Source organism: Myxocyprinus asiaticus, chromosome 23 (genome assembly GCF_019703515.2).
Source record: "Myxocyprinus asiaticus isolate MX2 ecotype Aquarium Trade chromosome 23, UBuf_Myxa_2, whole genome shotgun sequence".
Lineage (NCBI taxonomy): Eukaryota > Metazoa > Chordata > Actinopteri > Cypriniformes > Catostomidae > Myxocyprinus > Myxocyprinus asiaticus.
Genome location: NC_059366.1, coordinates 3,046,102 through 3,064,245, shown reverse-complemented (window position 1 = coordinate 3,064,245; position 18,144 = coordinate 3,046,102). Strand labels below are relative to the sequence as shown.

General features: G+C 36.1%; 1 protein-coding gene across 3 annotated transcripts in view; it reads left to right on the top strand.

The window, feature by feature from the left end:
* The window catches only part of wdr11 (WD repeat domain 11), a 175,367-nt gene that overhangs the window by 110,815 nt on the left and 46,408 nt on the right, over positions 1–18,144 (top strand). For all 3 annotated transcript variants that reach the window (XM_051650869.1, XM_051650868.1, XM_051650870.1), the window contains exons 12-14: positions 4,293–4,399; positions 15,825–15,900; positions 17,310–17,418. In XM_051650869.1, the coding sequence (XP_051506829.1) occupies positions 4,293–4,399; positions 15,825–15,900; positions 17,310–17,418 (292 nt within the window). The remainder of the gene's footprint in view (positions 1–4,292; positions 4,400–15,824; positions 15,901–17,309; positions 17,419–18,144) is intronic.

Genomic DNA, 18,144 nt, shown 5'->3' with positions numbered 1-18,144 from the left:
AGCCATGGGCTGTTCTCACTGCTACCATCAGGCAGGCGGTATCGCAGCATCAGGACCCGCACCAGCCGTCTCCATGACAGCTTCTTCCCCCAAGCAATCAGACTTTTGAACTCTTGATCTCCCACGATCAAAATACATCAGCACTGCACTTTATTACTCTTACTCTTATATCTCACACCGGACTGTCATAAATTATATTATTATTATATTATATTCTCTCTTAACAACTGACTATCAACCGACAGCCTGAATGTCAATACAGTACAATACTGTACATTCTATATATACTATATATACTTTTTTTATATATTTTTATTTTTATTTTTATTTTTTATTTTTATTGAATAATGTTTATCTATATAGTGCGTATTGTATACTGTACAGTGTATGTTATTATTTGTATATTGTTGTGTGTAATTATGTGTATATCAGACGTATAAATTGTGCTGTGTTAATTTGATGTTATTGTAAATTGGTATATGTCTCATCACTGTCACGACTGCTATGTTGATCGGAACTGCACCCAAGAATTTCACACACCATTGCACTTGTGTTTATGGCTGTGTGACAGTAAAGTGATTTGATTTGATTTTTGAAAGCTGCGCATGGGACGCTCTTGGACTTTCCAGCACGACAATGACCCTAAGCACAAGGCCAAGTTGACCCTCCAATGGTTACAGCAGAAAAAGGTGAAGGTTCTGGAGTGGCCATCACAGACCTTAATATCATCAAGCCACTCTGGGGAGATCTCAAACATGCGGTTCATGCAAGATGACCAAAGACTTTGCATGACCTGGAGGCATTTTGCCAAGACGAATGGGCAGCTATACTACCTGCAAGAATTTGGGGCCTCATAGACAACTATTACAAAAGACTACATGCTGTCATTAATGCTAAAGGGGGCAATACACAGTATTAAGAACTAAGGGTATGCAGACTTTTGAACAGGAGTCATTTCATTTTTTTCTTTGTTGCCATGTTTTGTTTTATGATTGTGCCATTCTGTTATAACCTACAGTTGATTATGAATCCCATAAGAAATAAAAGAAATGTGTTTTGCCTGCTCACTCATGTTTTCCGGCACATATATTACCAATTCTCCAAGGGTATTCAAACTTTTGAGCACAACTGTAACACTCCTAAAATCAGTCCCTTATGGGACCATATTATTGAATACCAGATTTCTCTTGCTCTTTTAAAATATAAGGGTTCAAAGAAATATGTAGACATACTCAAACTTTCAAAATGCAAAGCTCCTTCCCCAGTCCACCTACTGCATTTCATGTCGTTCCAAACACATAAGGAGAAATGCTGAAGAATCTTCATACTACATAGGACTCTTTTTCTATATTCCAAGTCTTATGAAGTCATATGATAGCTTTGTGTGGGAAGCAGACAGAAATGTTCACTGAAAATTTTCCCCTCTGCCCAAGCTCTCAAATGTCATTTGCATTTAGATAAAAAAATAGCATGCCATCATGCCGCACCACATCACTGATGCCAAAATGCAAAAAAAGGCAAGTCATGAGATTAGAGAATGATATGTGGAACTACAGTGATGGGGAATATTTTGAGTGAAAAACAAAGTTATTCTATGACATGGAATATAGTGCACGAATCATATGGATTACTTCTGTGGTGCTGTAATGGTGAATTGTTTTCCTTTTTGGAGCTTGACCGCTATGGTTCACAATTGCACTGCAAAAAAATGAGGATTTTTGTCTTGTTTTGAAGTAAAAAAAGATCTAAACATTCTTAAAGCAAGAAATGACAAGATATTTTGTCGATTTCAGAGAAATCTAACCAAAAATATTATAACATTGTGTTTATAACAAGAAAAGAAAAAAAAAATAACTATTTACCAGTGAGGTAAGAAAAAAAACTTCATTCAGTGGGAAAAGTTTATTTTTCATACCCTATTGGCAAATAGTTTTTCTTTGTTTGTTAGATTTCTCTGAAAACTTGAACTGAAAACTGAATATCTAATGCCATTCTGCTTCTCATGTTTTTTTTTTTTTTTTTTTTTTTAATATAGTATTATTATTTGAATTGATAATATTCAAATAATTTTTGAATCAACATTTAACCCACTAATATCCCTCCTTTTTTTAATAAAATGCAGTGTAACTGTTGTTGTTTAGAAAAGAGCTGCACAAAGATTCCTCAAATATTCTCTTGGTTACAGATTTTTAATTTTTAGGTGAACTATTAATTTAACATATGACCACCCATTTTTATACATCAATGCCTATTCTGTGTTCAAAAACTCAGCAGGGACATTGTTATGCTTTTCACATGTGAGGTTATTTACATATACAAGTTGTAAATGTACTTGTTGGGCCTCATGTATTCAGATAGAAGACAAAGGCAGGCCTAACAGTCATAAAAAACATTCCTCAAGCCCCCTCCTTCTAAGTCGTAAATTTTACTGACAAAATCGCACCAAAATCAAACAAAGGGAGTCCAAAACAGACTACAGATCCATGAAGCCTTGCCCTCTAAAGGATCGAGCTCTCAACTCCTATTGGATGAGGCACACCACAGAACGTCCCTCAAACATGACATCATCAGGACTTCAAATAATTCTGAAATGCTTCCAAAGTGGCTTCCAGCGACTTTATTCACCGAACACGGACGTAGCTTTTTGCTGCTCTCCGGTGCAACCTCGTGGCTTAAGGAAGTAATGTCCGACTTGAAACTGTAGCCATACAATCTCCATCTCGCTGGACGAGTTGAGATTACTCTGTGTTCAACCGAACACTCTAACGGATCCGAAGGAGACAGCTGAGCAATTCGCATCTTCATCCGTTGGCCTACAGAAGTGAAGAGATTAAAGATTTCTCTTCCATCTTCAATCAAGTCGACATTTCTGAGTTCTCCGCCAGCCCGCCGAGAATCAACAGCCGTACCGCCCGCCGACAGCGCGAGGAAACGGCCCCCGTCATCACCCGAGTCTCAAGGAACCGGGTCAAAGTTAAATGACGGAGGAAAACACATTCTACCTGTGTCCTCATGCGATTCAAGTAAGAGGTTACGTCTGGGCAGAGATAGAATATTATAGTGTGTTATTCTTGTGTTTCAAGGATTTTGCTTGTACAGTTTACGGACCGCCATGTCCGCTCATTATTAATACTCAGGGTATTAATTATCACGAATTTGTTTTGCTGTATTATGGTCCAACCAAATTGGACTGTTGTGCATTTTCGCCATCGCGGGTGAGACAGCAACTGAGTTCATCCATTAAAGAGTCAAATAACAAGGGACTTTTACGAGCCCCGCTCGTAAAACCGAGTCTCTGAGTGATGAACACGGCTGCTTTATCTCCAGCTATCGCGAAATCAGCTTTCGGGCTGTCACTTAATAATCTCTCTCTCTCACTAACCACACTGACACACACACACACACTCTGTCACACACACACCTTATGTGTTATAGGATTCTTTTTATTTCCATATCTAGTCATATCACTGTTTAGTTTATAGTTGTAAGTCGGAAGTTTATTGACTGCATTGTATTAATTATTAATTGATATTACTGCATAAATAAACTTTTGTTTATATTACAAAGAGAAGTGTTTTGGTTTGTTTTGCATACGCCTGTGTCATGCTGACGGGATGTCAGTGCTCGGATTCAAGCCTTCATTCATTGTTTTTTTCCCGAAAATGGATTTTCTTCCGATGTCGATTTTCCTAAGAAAACAATCTAATATTGAGACTGTTTTAATATTCGATTATTAGTCCCTGATTCCAGGGTGGTGCCCCGTCAATGTTAATCCTTATTAATATTCTATTGATTTTTGATAATTGATAATTATCTTTGATTGAATTTGAATGATCAATAAGCTAGTGTTAATTTTAATGTTTCATCGACGTTAACAATTAACTATTATCTTTGATAAGTGTTGATTTTAAAGGATTAAAAAAAGCTAACATTGATTCTCATCAATATTCTATTGATTTTTACAATTAATAATTATCTTTGATAATTATTAATTATTGCTAATAACCAAACTTGCTCCTAAACATAGCACACTACATTTACTGGTGTCCCATATGAGGTTTTAATGAGTTAGATCCAATTAATTAATTTAAATATTGATTAATAACTACAGAAATAATTATTAATTATTTCTGATAGTAACACTGATCTAAACAACCAGTAAAGCCCTACATACTGTAACATTAAACTGTTTAATTCAAAGAGTCAGAGAGAGGGTGGAAAATGGTCATGAATGGTGTAAGAAACTTTGAACTCACCTTTTTCTTTCTGTTGTCTATTCTTCTCTCTCACAGAGGGATTGAATGGGTTAGTTTGACCAGTTTTCTGTCCTTCGCCACCTCTATCCCCAACAACCTTGGACTAGTGAGGAATGAACTGCAGCATGTGGATTTACGCACAGGTAAATTATTATTATTATTGTTCATTTAGCCCTTTGTTATTACTTAGCAATATGCTGTTTGCAAAATCTTGGAGATTTGCCAGGCGTTTATTGTACCAATACTGGCACAATGTTTCAGATCTTTCTGATTCCATTTAAAGTAATTTTAACCTCTTTAGCTCTCCTGCATATTGTGGCTGCCACCTGATTTTTCACACCCAAATTTAAAAGCTCACCTTACACATTTATAGTGGACTAATTACAAAATTATTAGTCTCATTTAACAGAACCCATAAAAAATTGTGAAGTCATAAATAATATTGTATATGTTTGTCTTATGATAAACATACATGCATTTATTTATTTTAATGTTGTCTTTGAAAGTCTGTGATTCAGGCTCTGTTTGCTCTACTCGCTGCAAAAAGTGTTAGTTGATTCCTCTGGATGTCAGCAAGTACTAGGAAAAATACATTTTCCTCTGTCACCTTTCATCACGATATAAAGATCTGAAATGCAGGTGGCGCTCTAACGCAGCTGATCGCTCGCCATGTGCTCGTCCGTAGACATTCAGTATATTTTTTGATCCCACGCATCTACCTTAAAGTTTAAGTTGAATATATCGGCCTCTGAGTGGACTAGAAACTTAATCTAGATGATGAGATATAATATTTCATCATCAGTATTATCGGAACATATTTGCCAATGATTTATCTTTTTTTTTTTTTGTTGTACTGCAAATTTTTTTCTGAACATCTGATACACAGCATTGGATTATTGATCCAAGCAAGCTCACAGACAAGTAGAAAATTGTTCATTTAGGAGAAAACAGCCTAAGGTAAGAGCTGATATAGAGTTTGTGGCAGAAGCAGTGTTTGTTTTTGTTGTCTAACAGATCATTTTTCACTTTGTGATTCTTTTGATAATCATTGGAACTGTGGTGTGGGGTGTTCATAGTCATATTCCTACATCATCACCACAGTGTGGCGCATATTTGCAACATGGAGGTTTTCGGCTCTTACAGTATCTTGTTATTTTATGTAACATAAAATCATGGAGTTCTTGAAAATTTCAGATTCTACACTTTCGAATGGTATCCAGGGGCTGTTCAATTTTAAACACAAACTTCTGGCCCCATCCACATTGGTATGCAGAGTTGAAGTGACAGGTTAGAATAAACCGCAACACCTCATAAGGGTTAAAAATTCTCGTTTGACACATTATGTGTCTTATGTGCTTTGCACACTGTCAAACAGTTTATACAGGAAGACTAAATTCTTTTACCAGTGTTATTATTTGTGTTAATGTTAGAAAGCTGTGTTTAATCATGCAGGTCTGTCCAGACAGTGACTGATAGAGAATGTCTCTCTCAAGTCTCTAAACACATTCATATATCACAGTCTGAGCACCTCCATCTGTCTGCTAGAATAGATGAGTTAGTCAATACTGGACCTGCCTTTACAGTCTCTTTGTAGTTTATCACTTATTAACAGTGTTTTGATGCCAATTATAAATACCAAATAATACAACAGTGCATTACATGAATGAGTGATGTTCTGAGCTCACAAGCAAATGCTCTGATTTGCTTATTTTTGTGCCACAACATTTTAAACACATGTATTTGAACCGTAATAAAAGTTACATCTGATTATGAAGCTTGTATGTAATTACAATGTTTTTGGACATACTGTAAGACTGTCTTCTTCCTAAGGACCAAAAACCTGGCAGAGGTCATGGTGAGTGGCTTTGAGTTTTAGAGGAATAGTTCATCCAAAAAAGAAAATTCTGTCATTATTTACTCACAATGTCATCCAAACCTGGGGAACCCAGAAGAACATGCTAGGCAGAATGTTCAGTGCTGTTTTTCATAATGGGGACTGAGGTTGTTCAAGCAAAGAAAAGGACAAAAAACACCATACAAGTATAAAAAGAGTAGACCAAATGACTTTCGTGTTAAATTTAAAGTCTTCTGAAGCCAAATGATAGCTCAGACAAACATTTAAACATGAATTTTTTCGATCACTCCCCCCATTTGCATCTTGGCGCAGTAAATTTAAATTAAATGAGATGCTGTATGAGAGCTACAGTGCAGGGTTTTCAGTGAATAGGGAGTTCAAAGTGATTGTTCACCCAAAAATGAAAATTCTCTCATCATTTACTCACCCTAATGCCATCCCAGATTTATTTTTTATTTTATTTTTTTCAGAACACAAAGATTTTAATATTTTAGCTCTGTAAAAAATAACCTTAGAAACATGACAGCGTCATTATAGATAGGCATGTCTATTTTTTCTCGTTTTGTTTGATGTGCAGCTTTAAAACTTTTAAAGTTTTTTGCTCTGATAAACATGATGTGCTCTTACGTGGATTATGGGACAATATTTCCACAAATGTTTAAAAAACATTGTTATTTTGAATAACTTTCCACATTAATAAATCTGTGGATAATTTTGCTTCATTTAAATATACATTTTGTCATATTTTATTTTGTTATCTCTGTACAATAAGGTTCTATTCATTAACATTAGTAAATGCATTGTTTGTCATGGACTAACATTATACAGTTATTTTTATTGCATTTATTAACTTTGATTGACATTAATCAAAATATCAAAATGTTTGTTCTTATTAGTTCATGTAGTATAAACGAATGTTAACATACAACTTTTCACTTAAATTATGCATTAGTATATGTAGAAATTAACATTAACAAAGAATAATAAATGCTGTACAAACATTGTTCATTTATCTTGACATATTTATTGTGACAATGTATTTTGACAATTACTTTTTGAAATGGTTCTGTCATAGTTCAATTTGTTAAAAATACAGAGAACACTGAGGTTTAATAATAGATAAGATTGCATGACAAATTCATTTCAAGAAATTTGCAATGCATTTTGGAATACTAGTATTAATGGTCTTGTTCATCTGTTGTGATTGTGTTTGCTTGACAATGCATAGAGAAATATATATATATATATATATATATATATATATATATATATATATATATTCAGGTATGTTTTTCAAATGTATAATTAAATATGTATAATGAATTAAGCTCATGACATTCAGCTGTGTATCAAATACTTATATATATATATATAAATTATTTTTTCATGTTTATGAGGGGCAATTAGTTACAGATCAAAAATCAAAATAGAAATGATCAGGTCTCAGGAGGATATGCAGTACACAAGGCATCATATGCACAATGTCACATCTTCATTTTTGATCAACAGCTAACTGTTAGAAAGCTTTCCATAAGAAAGAAACTAACTAGCTCACTGGGGGGCCTAAAGACAATCATTTTTAAGGCATGCTTTTTCAATGTCATTATTAATTTGAACCGTGAAATGAGGACTTTAAGACTTCACAGCATAATTTAATGTTACAGTATTATTTTCTGTAAATCTGGTTTGAAACGATGATGATGTTGTGAAAAATGCTATACAAAAAAAAAAATATGACTTCACTTGACTTGAACTTCCATTAGACATAAAAAACATACTGTATGTAGGCCTTCATAACCATTGGACTGGATTCTGAATAGAGTACAAAAAATACAAGGGCTACACCTTGCAGGAAAAAAACAAAAAACAAACAGTTGATATACAGTACATAAAACAACATCCTGATGCCTAAACTGCAAGTGTTTCAAAGATTTAAGGTGAGAAAAATAGTTTGCAAAGGCAAGATATTTAACCACTAGTTTACTGTATAACAACAGATGCCTTGACAGCCATATGAATAATAATGATAATAATAATTATGACAATAATAATGCCATTATAACCTTTCGCCTACCTTTTGATGCGTTTTTACTTGGGTTAAGGGGGCCTCATCATAAATTAAAGACATCACATATTGGAATTTAATGATGATTTCTTCACTGTCCAAAAAGCATAGTCCCGTTCTAGAGATCACCAAGGGAGGTCATCAACGGAGTGAACAGAGATTTGTGCTTGTTAGCTTTCATTTTTCCTCAGCTGAGAAGCATCACATTCAAGCAGTACATTCTGTATTTCGGGCTCAGTGGGATTTTTAAGAATTGTCTTTAGTCTGTTTTTAATGCTGGGATTATTTCTTGCAATGACTTTGAATTTTTTCATTGTGTTGAAAAACACAGCCAATTAAATCACACTTGCCATTTATTTATCTAGTTTTATCAGTTTCACATATTTGTACGATTTGTTTGAGAACAGACTTTCAGATATCAAAATGTATGCATTTTTATATATATATATATATATTTAAAATCAAAGTATAATCTCTAATATTCTGGGTGGACCTGGGTCTAATTGATTAGGGGTCCAATTACCAAAGGTGCTGAACCCATTGTTGTCTTCAGAGGAAGTGGAGTATATTAGCACACGAGTCATATGGAGTGTGAAGATTCACATTTCTCACAGTCCAAGCTACTTTATGATACTTTTGATTATTTTTGGAGTTTAACACCCTCCCCATAGTCCCCATAATGGAAAAGTCCCAATAACTGAAAAGAAAGAAAAAAATAAATACATTTTTACATGAGCATTGCAACATTTTTTCAAAACTGAAATTATGTGCTTCGTTACATGTTTGGCTGCAGTTTCCAAGTGAAATATCCAGTGGTGGGAGCCAAAACCGAGAAACATTTGGTTGTAATCAGACAGGGTTTTTAAGGTGAATTTTAGATGAAGATTTTGAGTAAAATGTACCTCCCTAACTTAAAACTTTATCCTAAACCTAACCAATAGTGTCCTGAAAGATAAATGAGAGTTCAGACATCTGTACCCTTAACCAACAACTAAACCTAACCAATTTGAAATGAAAAGCACATTTTCTGAGCTTCTGAAGGAGCAGTGAAGGGAGGGGTGTGTTTGTTTGGCTGTTGAGTTCAAATATCAACAGTCTTTCTCAGGAATCGCTTAAACCACCTTTTAAAGTAAAAGTGTTTGGATATCATAACATAGCGGGGGGTGAGTAACAGAGTGAAAAATAAGTGTTTATAAAGTCATTATCAGCCATTGTCCTCGTGATTTGTGTGAAAGTGAGTAAAGCGCACAGTTGGTGTAGGGCCTCTATTGTTAATATCACCAGGAAACTGCAGCGAAACGTAGAAAGTGGCACGTAAAAGTCAGTTTGCAAAAATGTATATTGAGTAATGTTCACTGTATGAGAACAGGTTGGAAAAGAGCACTTGATACATTCTGCATAATATCTTCTTTTGTGTTCTACACAGAAAGTGATTGTGAAGTGAAACATGATTGTGAATACATTACGACAGAATATTCAGATTTGTTGGTGAACTATTCCTTAAAAAGCTTCCTGTATACACTGAATACCCTAATAAGTTGACTTTACTTAAGTAAACTTGTTCCCTCAATGAAACTGAGAAATGGTATCTCCAAAATTTTTGTAATTAAGTTCACTTAAAGGAATAGTTCACCGAAAAATGTAAATAAAATAAAAATATCATCCATATCAATATTACTCATCCTCATGCCATCCTAGATGTATTTTACTACTATCTTCTGCAGAACTCAAATTTAGATTTTTTTTAAAAAATATCTCAGCTGTATCAGTCTGTATAATGCAAGTGAATGGTGACCAGAACTCAGAAGGTCCAAAAAGGACATAAAGGTTTTGGTGTTCAGTTAGAATAAACATAACTATTTAAGTTAAGGTAACTAAGTAGATGCAAGTAGACTTAACTCATATTTGCTATTTAAATGTTGTTTCTGCTTAATAATTTGAGTTGAATAAATAAACTTAATTCTCCACTGAAATTGCATATATATATATATATATATATATATATATATACAGTTGTGCTCAAAAGTATGCATACCCTGGCAGAAATTGTGAAATTTTGGCATTGATTTTGAAAATATGACTGATCATGCAAAAAAATCATATGAAGCCATTTATCATCACATAGTTGTTTGGCTCCTTTTTAAATCATAATGATAACAGAAATCACCCAAATGGACCTGATCAAAAGTTTACATACCTTTGAATGTTTGGCCTTGTTACAGACACGCAAGGTGACACACACAGGTTTAAATGGCAATTAAAAGTTAATTTCCCACACCCTGTGGCTTTTTAAATTGCAATTAGTGTCTGTGTATAAATAGTCAATGAGTTTGTTAGCTTCTCACGTGGATGCACTGAGCAGGCTAGATACTGAGCCATGGGGAGCAGAAAAGAACTGTCAAAAGACCTGCGTAACAAGGTAATGGAACTTTATAAAGATGTAAAAGGATATAAAAAGATATCCAAAGCCTTGAAAATGCCAGTCAGTACTGTTCAGTCACTTAAGAAGTGGAAAATTCAGGGATCTCTTGATACCAAGCCAAGGTCAGGTAGATCAAGAAAGATTTCAGCCACAACTGCCAGAAGAATTGTTCGGGATACAAAGAAATACCCACAGGTAACCTCAGGAGAAATACAGGCTGCTTTGGAAAAAGACGGTGTGGTTGTTTCAAGGAGCACAATACGACGGTACTTGAACAAAAATGAGCTGCATGGTCAAGTTGCCAGAAAGAAGCCTTTTCTGCGCCAATGCCACAAAAAAGCCCGGTTACAATATGCCCGACAACACCTTGACATGCTTCACAGCTTCTGGCACACTGTAATTTGGAGTGATTAGACCAAAATAGAGCTTTGTTTGGAGAGGGGTCAACAAGGCCTATAGTGAAAAGAATACCATCCCCACTGTGAAGCATGGTGGTGGCTCACTGATGTTTTGGGGGTGTGTGAGCTATAAAGGCATGGGGAATCTTGTGAAAATTGATGGCAAGATGAATGCAGCATGTTATCAGAAAATACTGGCAGACAATTTGCATTGTTCTGCACAAAAGCTGCGCATGGGACGTTCTTGCACTTTCCAGCATGACAGTGACCCTAAGCATAAGGCAAAGTTGACCCTCCAGTGGTTACAGCAGAAAAAGGTGAAGGTTCTGGAGTGGCCATCACAGTCTCCTGACTTTAATATCATTGAGCCACTCTGGGGAGATCTCAAACGTACGGTTCATGCAAGATGACCAAAGACTTTGCATGACCTGGGGGCATTTTGCCAAGACGAATGGGCAGCTATACCACCTGCAAGAATTTGGGGCCTCATAGACAACTATTACAAAAGACTACATGCTGTCATTGATGCTAAAGGGGGCAATACACATTATTAAGAGCTAAGGGTATGCAGACTTTTGAACAGGAGTCATTTCATTTTTTTCTTTGTTGCCATGTTTTGTTTTATGATTGTGCCATTCTGTTATAACCTACAGTTGATTATGAATCCCATAAGAAATAAAAGAAATGTGTTTTGCCTGCTCACTCATGTTTTCTTTAAAAATGGTACATATATTACCAATTCTCCAAGGGTATGCAAACTTTTGAGCACAACTGTGTGTGTATATATATAATATATATATATATATATATATATATATATATACACACACACACATACATACTTGACCAAAGGGATACAGATCACCCAAAACAACATAATACTACAAAAGAGCTACGTTTCCTAATAACTATTGAAATGCCCCCATAAGTTCCTTTGACCAAGAAAACATAATTAAATAATGCAAGCACAGGGGATTATGGGCATTCCCTATTGACTCAATTTTGTACTGAATCGGTTTAATTATTAAAACTTAAAATCTTAACTCTATAGATTTTTAAGCTAAAAGAAGTTAAAAGAATATTGATATTTAAGTTATGAGCCCAAAACTAAGTCCACATTACATTTTAAGTTATGTTTAATTAAGACAGCTTGATTTTTTCCAGTAATGACAACATTAGGGTTAACAGTGAATAAGCTTACAAATGTTATACTGGACTTGTTATTCTGCAGCCTCAGATTTTAAAGTGGAGAAAATATTAAGCCTGTGGCAATGAGGATGCCTAAATGAGGCATATCCTGTAGCCTTTTTTTGTTTACTTTTCCAATACACTCTGTGATTGATGACACTGTGTGTGTGTGTGTGTGTGTGTGTGTGTGTGTGTGTGTGTGTGTGTGTGTGTGTGTGTGTTGATCTGGTTTTGATTCATTCTGTTTTATGTTTATGGGGTTTCACTTGTTTATGACAGTGTTCTGAGATTTTTCTGGGTCATCTCAGCGCGCATGTGTGAGAGAGTGGGGTAGTTGTGCAAGATGCAAATCTTAGCACGGTCCTCTTCATCACTTCTGTTTTTTCGTTCTTGTTTACTCTCTGCTGCTGTCTCCAGTCTTCATTAGGACCTTAATGAGAGCACTCTCCATACATACTTTTGTCTCGAAGAATCACTCACACTCACATGCAAGTTAGACACTTGAGTGTCTGGAGAGTAAATTAGGGCTAAAAACACTCTAACATCATTAATGAGTCAAGAGAGAAATAGCTGCCTAAAGTTAAAGGTCTTTTTGTTTATATTTAGTTGGCTAATGGGACAGTCGTCTTAGACTTTATACTCACACCTATGGATGTTGTGGATGCAGCCTCATGCAAAAGCAATCATCAGTGATGATTAACCGCACAGTCATGAGGTATTAAGGCATTGGTTCTCAAAGTGTAGGGCGTGCCCCCGTAAGAAGACTGACCCGTCCTCAAATCTCACTTTCACACATTCATCAAAAATAGTGAAAATAAGAACTGATGTGCGCAGTTTCTTTTGCTCTGCCTTTTCTCCTGACATGTTTAAACTTTCACCTGGCACTGCAGCGCGTCCTGCGTGCGCAGCTCTTGACAGCCCAAAGCGTTGATGTCAGGTGTGCTCATGTAAACAAGGTAATTCTTGCATGCACAGCAGTTTCAAATTAGTGACGAGAAATTGAGAACCACTGTATTAAGGAGCGAGTAGGTTAGATACTATTATTTATGAATACAGAACAGCCAATGATAAGAATTGTAAGGATAAAGAAGCTGTTATTGAAGAATGGGGCAGTTAAAAAGTATATTAGACCTGACATCAAAACCTCAGCTTACAGCAAAGTGCTGCATCTCATTTCACATGAGAAGAAGGTTTTTACATAGAAGTCTTAAAAGCATAGCAAAAAATGGCAAATTCAGTACATGTTAAGCTCATTCAAAGCATTTGTGGCAAAATATTGATTTCAGCTCAAATAAATCGACTCGTCCGTTCTTTTCTTTAAAAAAAAGCAAAAATCGGGGTCAGAATGAGGTACTTAGAAAGGAAGTAAATGGGGCCAATGTGTTAATGTTACTCACCAGTGTCGTGTCCAGACTTTTTTTTTGACTGGGGTGGTCCTTTTGGGGCACAGTCTCATTTAAGTGTGGCAAAATTGCTCTGTTGCTTTAGAACGCTACCTGCATATATATACAGGTGCATCTCATTAAATTAGAATGTCGTGGAAAAGTTCATTTATTTCAGTAATTCAACTCAAATTGTGAAACTCATGTATTAAATAAATTCAATGCACACAGACTGAAGTAGTTCAAGTCTTTGGTTCTTTTAATTGTGATGATTTTGGCTCACATTTAACAAAAACCCACCAATTCACTATCTCAAAAAATTAGAATACATCATAAGACCAATAAAAAAAAAACATTTTTAGTGAATTGTTGGCCTTCTGGAAAGTATGTTCATTTACTGTATATGTACTCAATACTTGGTAGGGGCTCCTTTTGCTTTAATTACTGCCTCAATTCAGCGTGGCATGGAGGTGATCAGTTTGTGGCACTGCTGAGGTGGTATGGAAGCCCAGGTTTCTTTGACAGTGGCCTTCAGCTCATCTGCATTTTTTGGTGTCTTGTTTCTCATTTTCCTCTTGACAATACCCCATAGATTCTCTATGGGGTTCAGGTCTGGTGAGTTTGCTGGCCAGTCAAGCACACCAACACCATGGTCATTTAACCAACTGTTGGTGCTTTTGGCAGTGTGGGCAAGTGCCAAATTCTGCTGGAAAATGAAATCAGCATCTTTAAAAAGCTGGTCAGCAGAAGGAAGCATGAAGTGCTCCAAAATTTCTTGGTAAATGGGTGCAGTGACTTTGGTTTTCAAACAACACAATGGACCAACACCAGCAGATGACATTGCACCCCAAATCATCACAGACTGTGGAAACTTAACACTGGACTTCAAGCAACTTGGGCTATGAGCTTCTCCACCCTTCCTCCAGACTCTAGGACCTTGGTTTCCAAATGAAATACAAAACTTGCTCTCATCTGAAAAGAGGACTTTGGAACACTGGGCAACAGTCCAGTTCTTCTTCTCCTTAGCCCAGGTAAGACGTCTCTGATGTTGTCTGTGGTTCAGGAGTGGCTTAACAAGAGGAATACGACAACTGTAGCCAAATTCCTTGACACGTCTGTGTGTGGTGGCTCTTGATGCCTTGACCCCAGCCTCAGTCCATTCCTTGTGAAGTTCACCCAAATTCTTGAATCGATTTTGCTTGACAATCCTCATAAGGCTGTGGTTCTCTCGGTTGGTTGTGCATCTTTTTCTTCCACACTTTTTCCTTCCACTCAACTTTCTATTAACATGCTTGGATACAGCACTCTGTGAACAGCCAGCTTCTTTGGCAATGAATGTTTGTGGCTTACCCTCCTTGTGAAGGGTGTCAATGATTGTCTTCTGGACAACTGTGAGATCAGCAGTCAGCACCATGATTGTGTAGCCTAGTGAACCAAACTGAGAGACCATTTTGAAGGCTCAGGAAACCTTTGCAGGTGTTTTGAGTTGATTAGCTGATTGGCATGTCACCATATTCTAATTATTTGAGATAGTGAATTGGTGGGTTTTTGTTAAATGTGAGCCATAATCATCACAATTAAAAGAACAAAAGACTTAAACTACTTCAGTCTGTGTGCATTGAATTTATTTAATACACGAGTTTCACAATTTGAGTTGAATTACTGAAATAAATGAACTTTTCCACGACATTCTAATTTATTGAGATGCACCTGTGTATATATATATATATATATATATATATATGAAATATTGGAATCTTTGTTTTTTAATTTAGGACGTTTTCTTTTAAAATGAGACCAATATTTTGCAATTAGCCCACTGTATGTGTATAAGGTTAGCTTGTAAATTTTGGTGTGAAAGTGGAGAAGCATTGGAATACAAGTTGTAAAAGCTTATAGTTTAAGAATATCCAGATACTATCCAGATGTTTTTTTTTTATTTATTTTTTTATTTTATTTTTTTTAAGGGACAGTGAAAGCATGATGTTATGTCCACTGCCCAGTTCTGTTTGGTAACTCCAGTGTCACAGAAATGACACACTTGCTTTTTGGGGGCCACTTTAGATGAAATTGTAATTCTGTCATAGCAAGAAAATAAATTGTAAAGCTTATGCAGTCACGGCTTTATTGTTTTATAGTTTTCTCCTCTCTTTGTTGCAGCATTATTGTCATAAAATGTTTTTGTCTTATTGACCCACACTCATTTAATGTTTTGTTTTATGAAAAGCAGAATATATTGTTCTCTCTTTCTCACTCAGGGCGGTGCTTTGCATTTCGGGGTGAGCGCGGGAATGATGAACCAGCCATTGAAATGATTAAAGTGTCACATCTGAAGTGAGTTACTCAAACAAACACACACACACACACACACACACACACACACACACACACTTCTGGCTTAAACACCTCAGTGAGCACTTAAACACTTCAGTCCCTGTGCGTTTCCTCAGTGGTGATTAATGTTCAGCGGGCACACACAAAGTGCTCTTAAGAATGATTTCCTGGAAGGTGTCTGGGACACTTTCACTTCCACTCTCTCAATCTCTCACTTGCAGTACTTTAACCTACTCAGTCTGAGCACATCTAGCCATTGTTTTGTGAAAGGTGAGGTAGCCCAGTGATAAGTAGCGATTGTTTAACCTTGCAGTAATGAGGATTTTATTTATCGTTTGTCATTTTTTCACAGCTATCACCTTATTTACTTCCCAAACTTCAAGTGCTTCAGTCAAGCTTGAGTGAATCGCTGTCTGCTGGTTATCAGTCAGCCTTGACACTTAAAAGTGCAATCACCAGTTTCTGCTGCTGACTGATAGTTACCAGAAAAATAAATACAGTACCATCAAATACTAAACAGTGCATGTTTGAGATCTACCCAGAGATTTTTAATAATATTCAAGTCTGGGAACTTGACAGCTCATTCCATTTATTTGTTAAAGAATACATGGATTCATGGATTTTGAGGTATGCCTTGGATCATTGGATCATTGGATCATTGTCTGGTTGTAATATCCAACCGCTTTTGAGCATAGTTTCTTCACTAATGTGGGATATTTTCTTCAAGGATTTGTTAATAGAACAGACTGCGTTCATACCAATAGAGTGCAACAGTGCTCCCCACCAACACACACTTTTTTAGCCTTCTTTGTTACGGAAGTATTTTTGTATTTAATTTTTTTCCATAGGAATTTCATAAAAGCATTCTACCAAAATCAAATCAACCAGCTCTGAGGTGAATCAGAACATTGCTAACTTTGATTTAATGCAAAATGCAATTGATAGTCGGGCAAAAGTCGAAGGAACAAGACTATATACTTTCTTTCATGTGGGAATGAACTACCATCCCATGAAGCATTGGAATGACATAATCATATTAAAAACGATGGGAAAATGTAAAACTATTGATTTAAAGTTGTTGATTATACATATGTACTGTATGAAAACAAGATGGTTAATTTGATTGCAAATCATTCAGATATATGTAATATAAATGTAGTTTGAGATTGTAGGGAGACAGACTCGATTTTGTCAGTCACTGCACTTCATGGAAGAGGGTGGTGGCTGCAGGACTCATTTGGTGTGCTTTGTTCGCTACGATTCTCTGATTGGTGGATCGTCCAGGAACGATGTTTACATGAACTGTACTGCAGAGTTCAGAAAAATGCTTTCCCAGATTTTCTGAATGCCTGTTCAGGAACAGTAAACAACTGAAAGTTTTTTTGAATAGTGTGTTCTGTCTTTTGTAGGCAGTATCTGGTGGTGGTGTTCAGAGACAAGCCTCTAGAACTCTGGGACGTCCGCACCGGAACCCTGCTGCGCGAGATGGCCAAGAACTTCCCTACTGTCACTGCCCTGGTACTGTAACACACTCACAACTCACATGGGTTTATTACGAGTTCTCAGACGAGATATTACCCTTCAGATTTCCTCTCTCTCAGCAAAGTGGCTTCATGACGTCATTGCCGCCCAGCGAAACTCATAAAGAAGCAAAGCCCCTGTCTCACTCTTTCTGAAGGGGCAGTAAACGTTGTAATGATGCCACCAGCGACGGCTGGTGAATAACCCCAACAATAACTTTAATAATACATGCAAGCCCTGCCAGCTCATTTGCCTGTTGATTGCTCCCTGAGGCTGCGTATCTGTGCCAGCTACTTCTAACCATCAACTAGTGATTTAAAGCACAGAGAAATTATATGCATAGCACTCAATCCATTTATAAAGTTTGTTCCTGTGTTTGTTTTTGGTCTTCAACGCATGTGTGTCGGAGAAAAGTTTGACACCTTGGCTGAATTTTTCCGACTGTCAAAAAGACACCTTTCGGCAGAATTAGGTTTGTGATGGAACTGCGAGGGGTTCATTAGATTGTGATAAAAATGTCTATGCTAAAGAAAAAAAGTACATGAAAAAAGTATAATTTAAACATTTTAAATGTATTGAAGATATTATTAGAGTAATAACAATAACAATATAAATATTTCAAAAGAGAAAATGCTGTAAAATTCATTAGTCTATATTTATTATATTACTTAAAGTAATAAAATAAGGGGTACTCCAAGCAAATTACTTCAGTCTCTTGGGTTT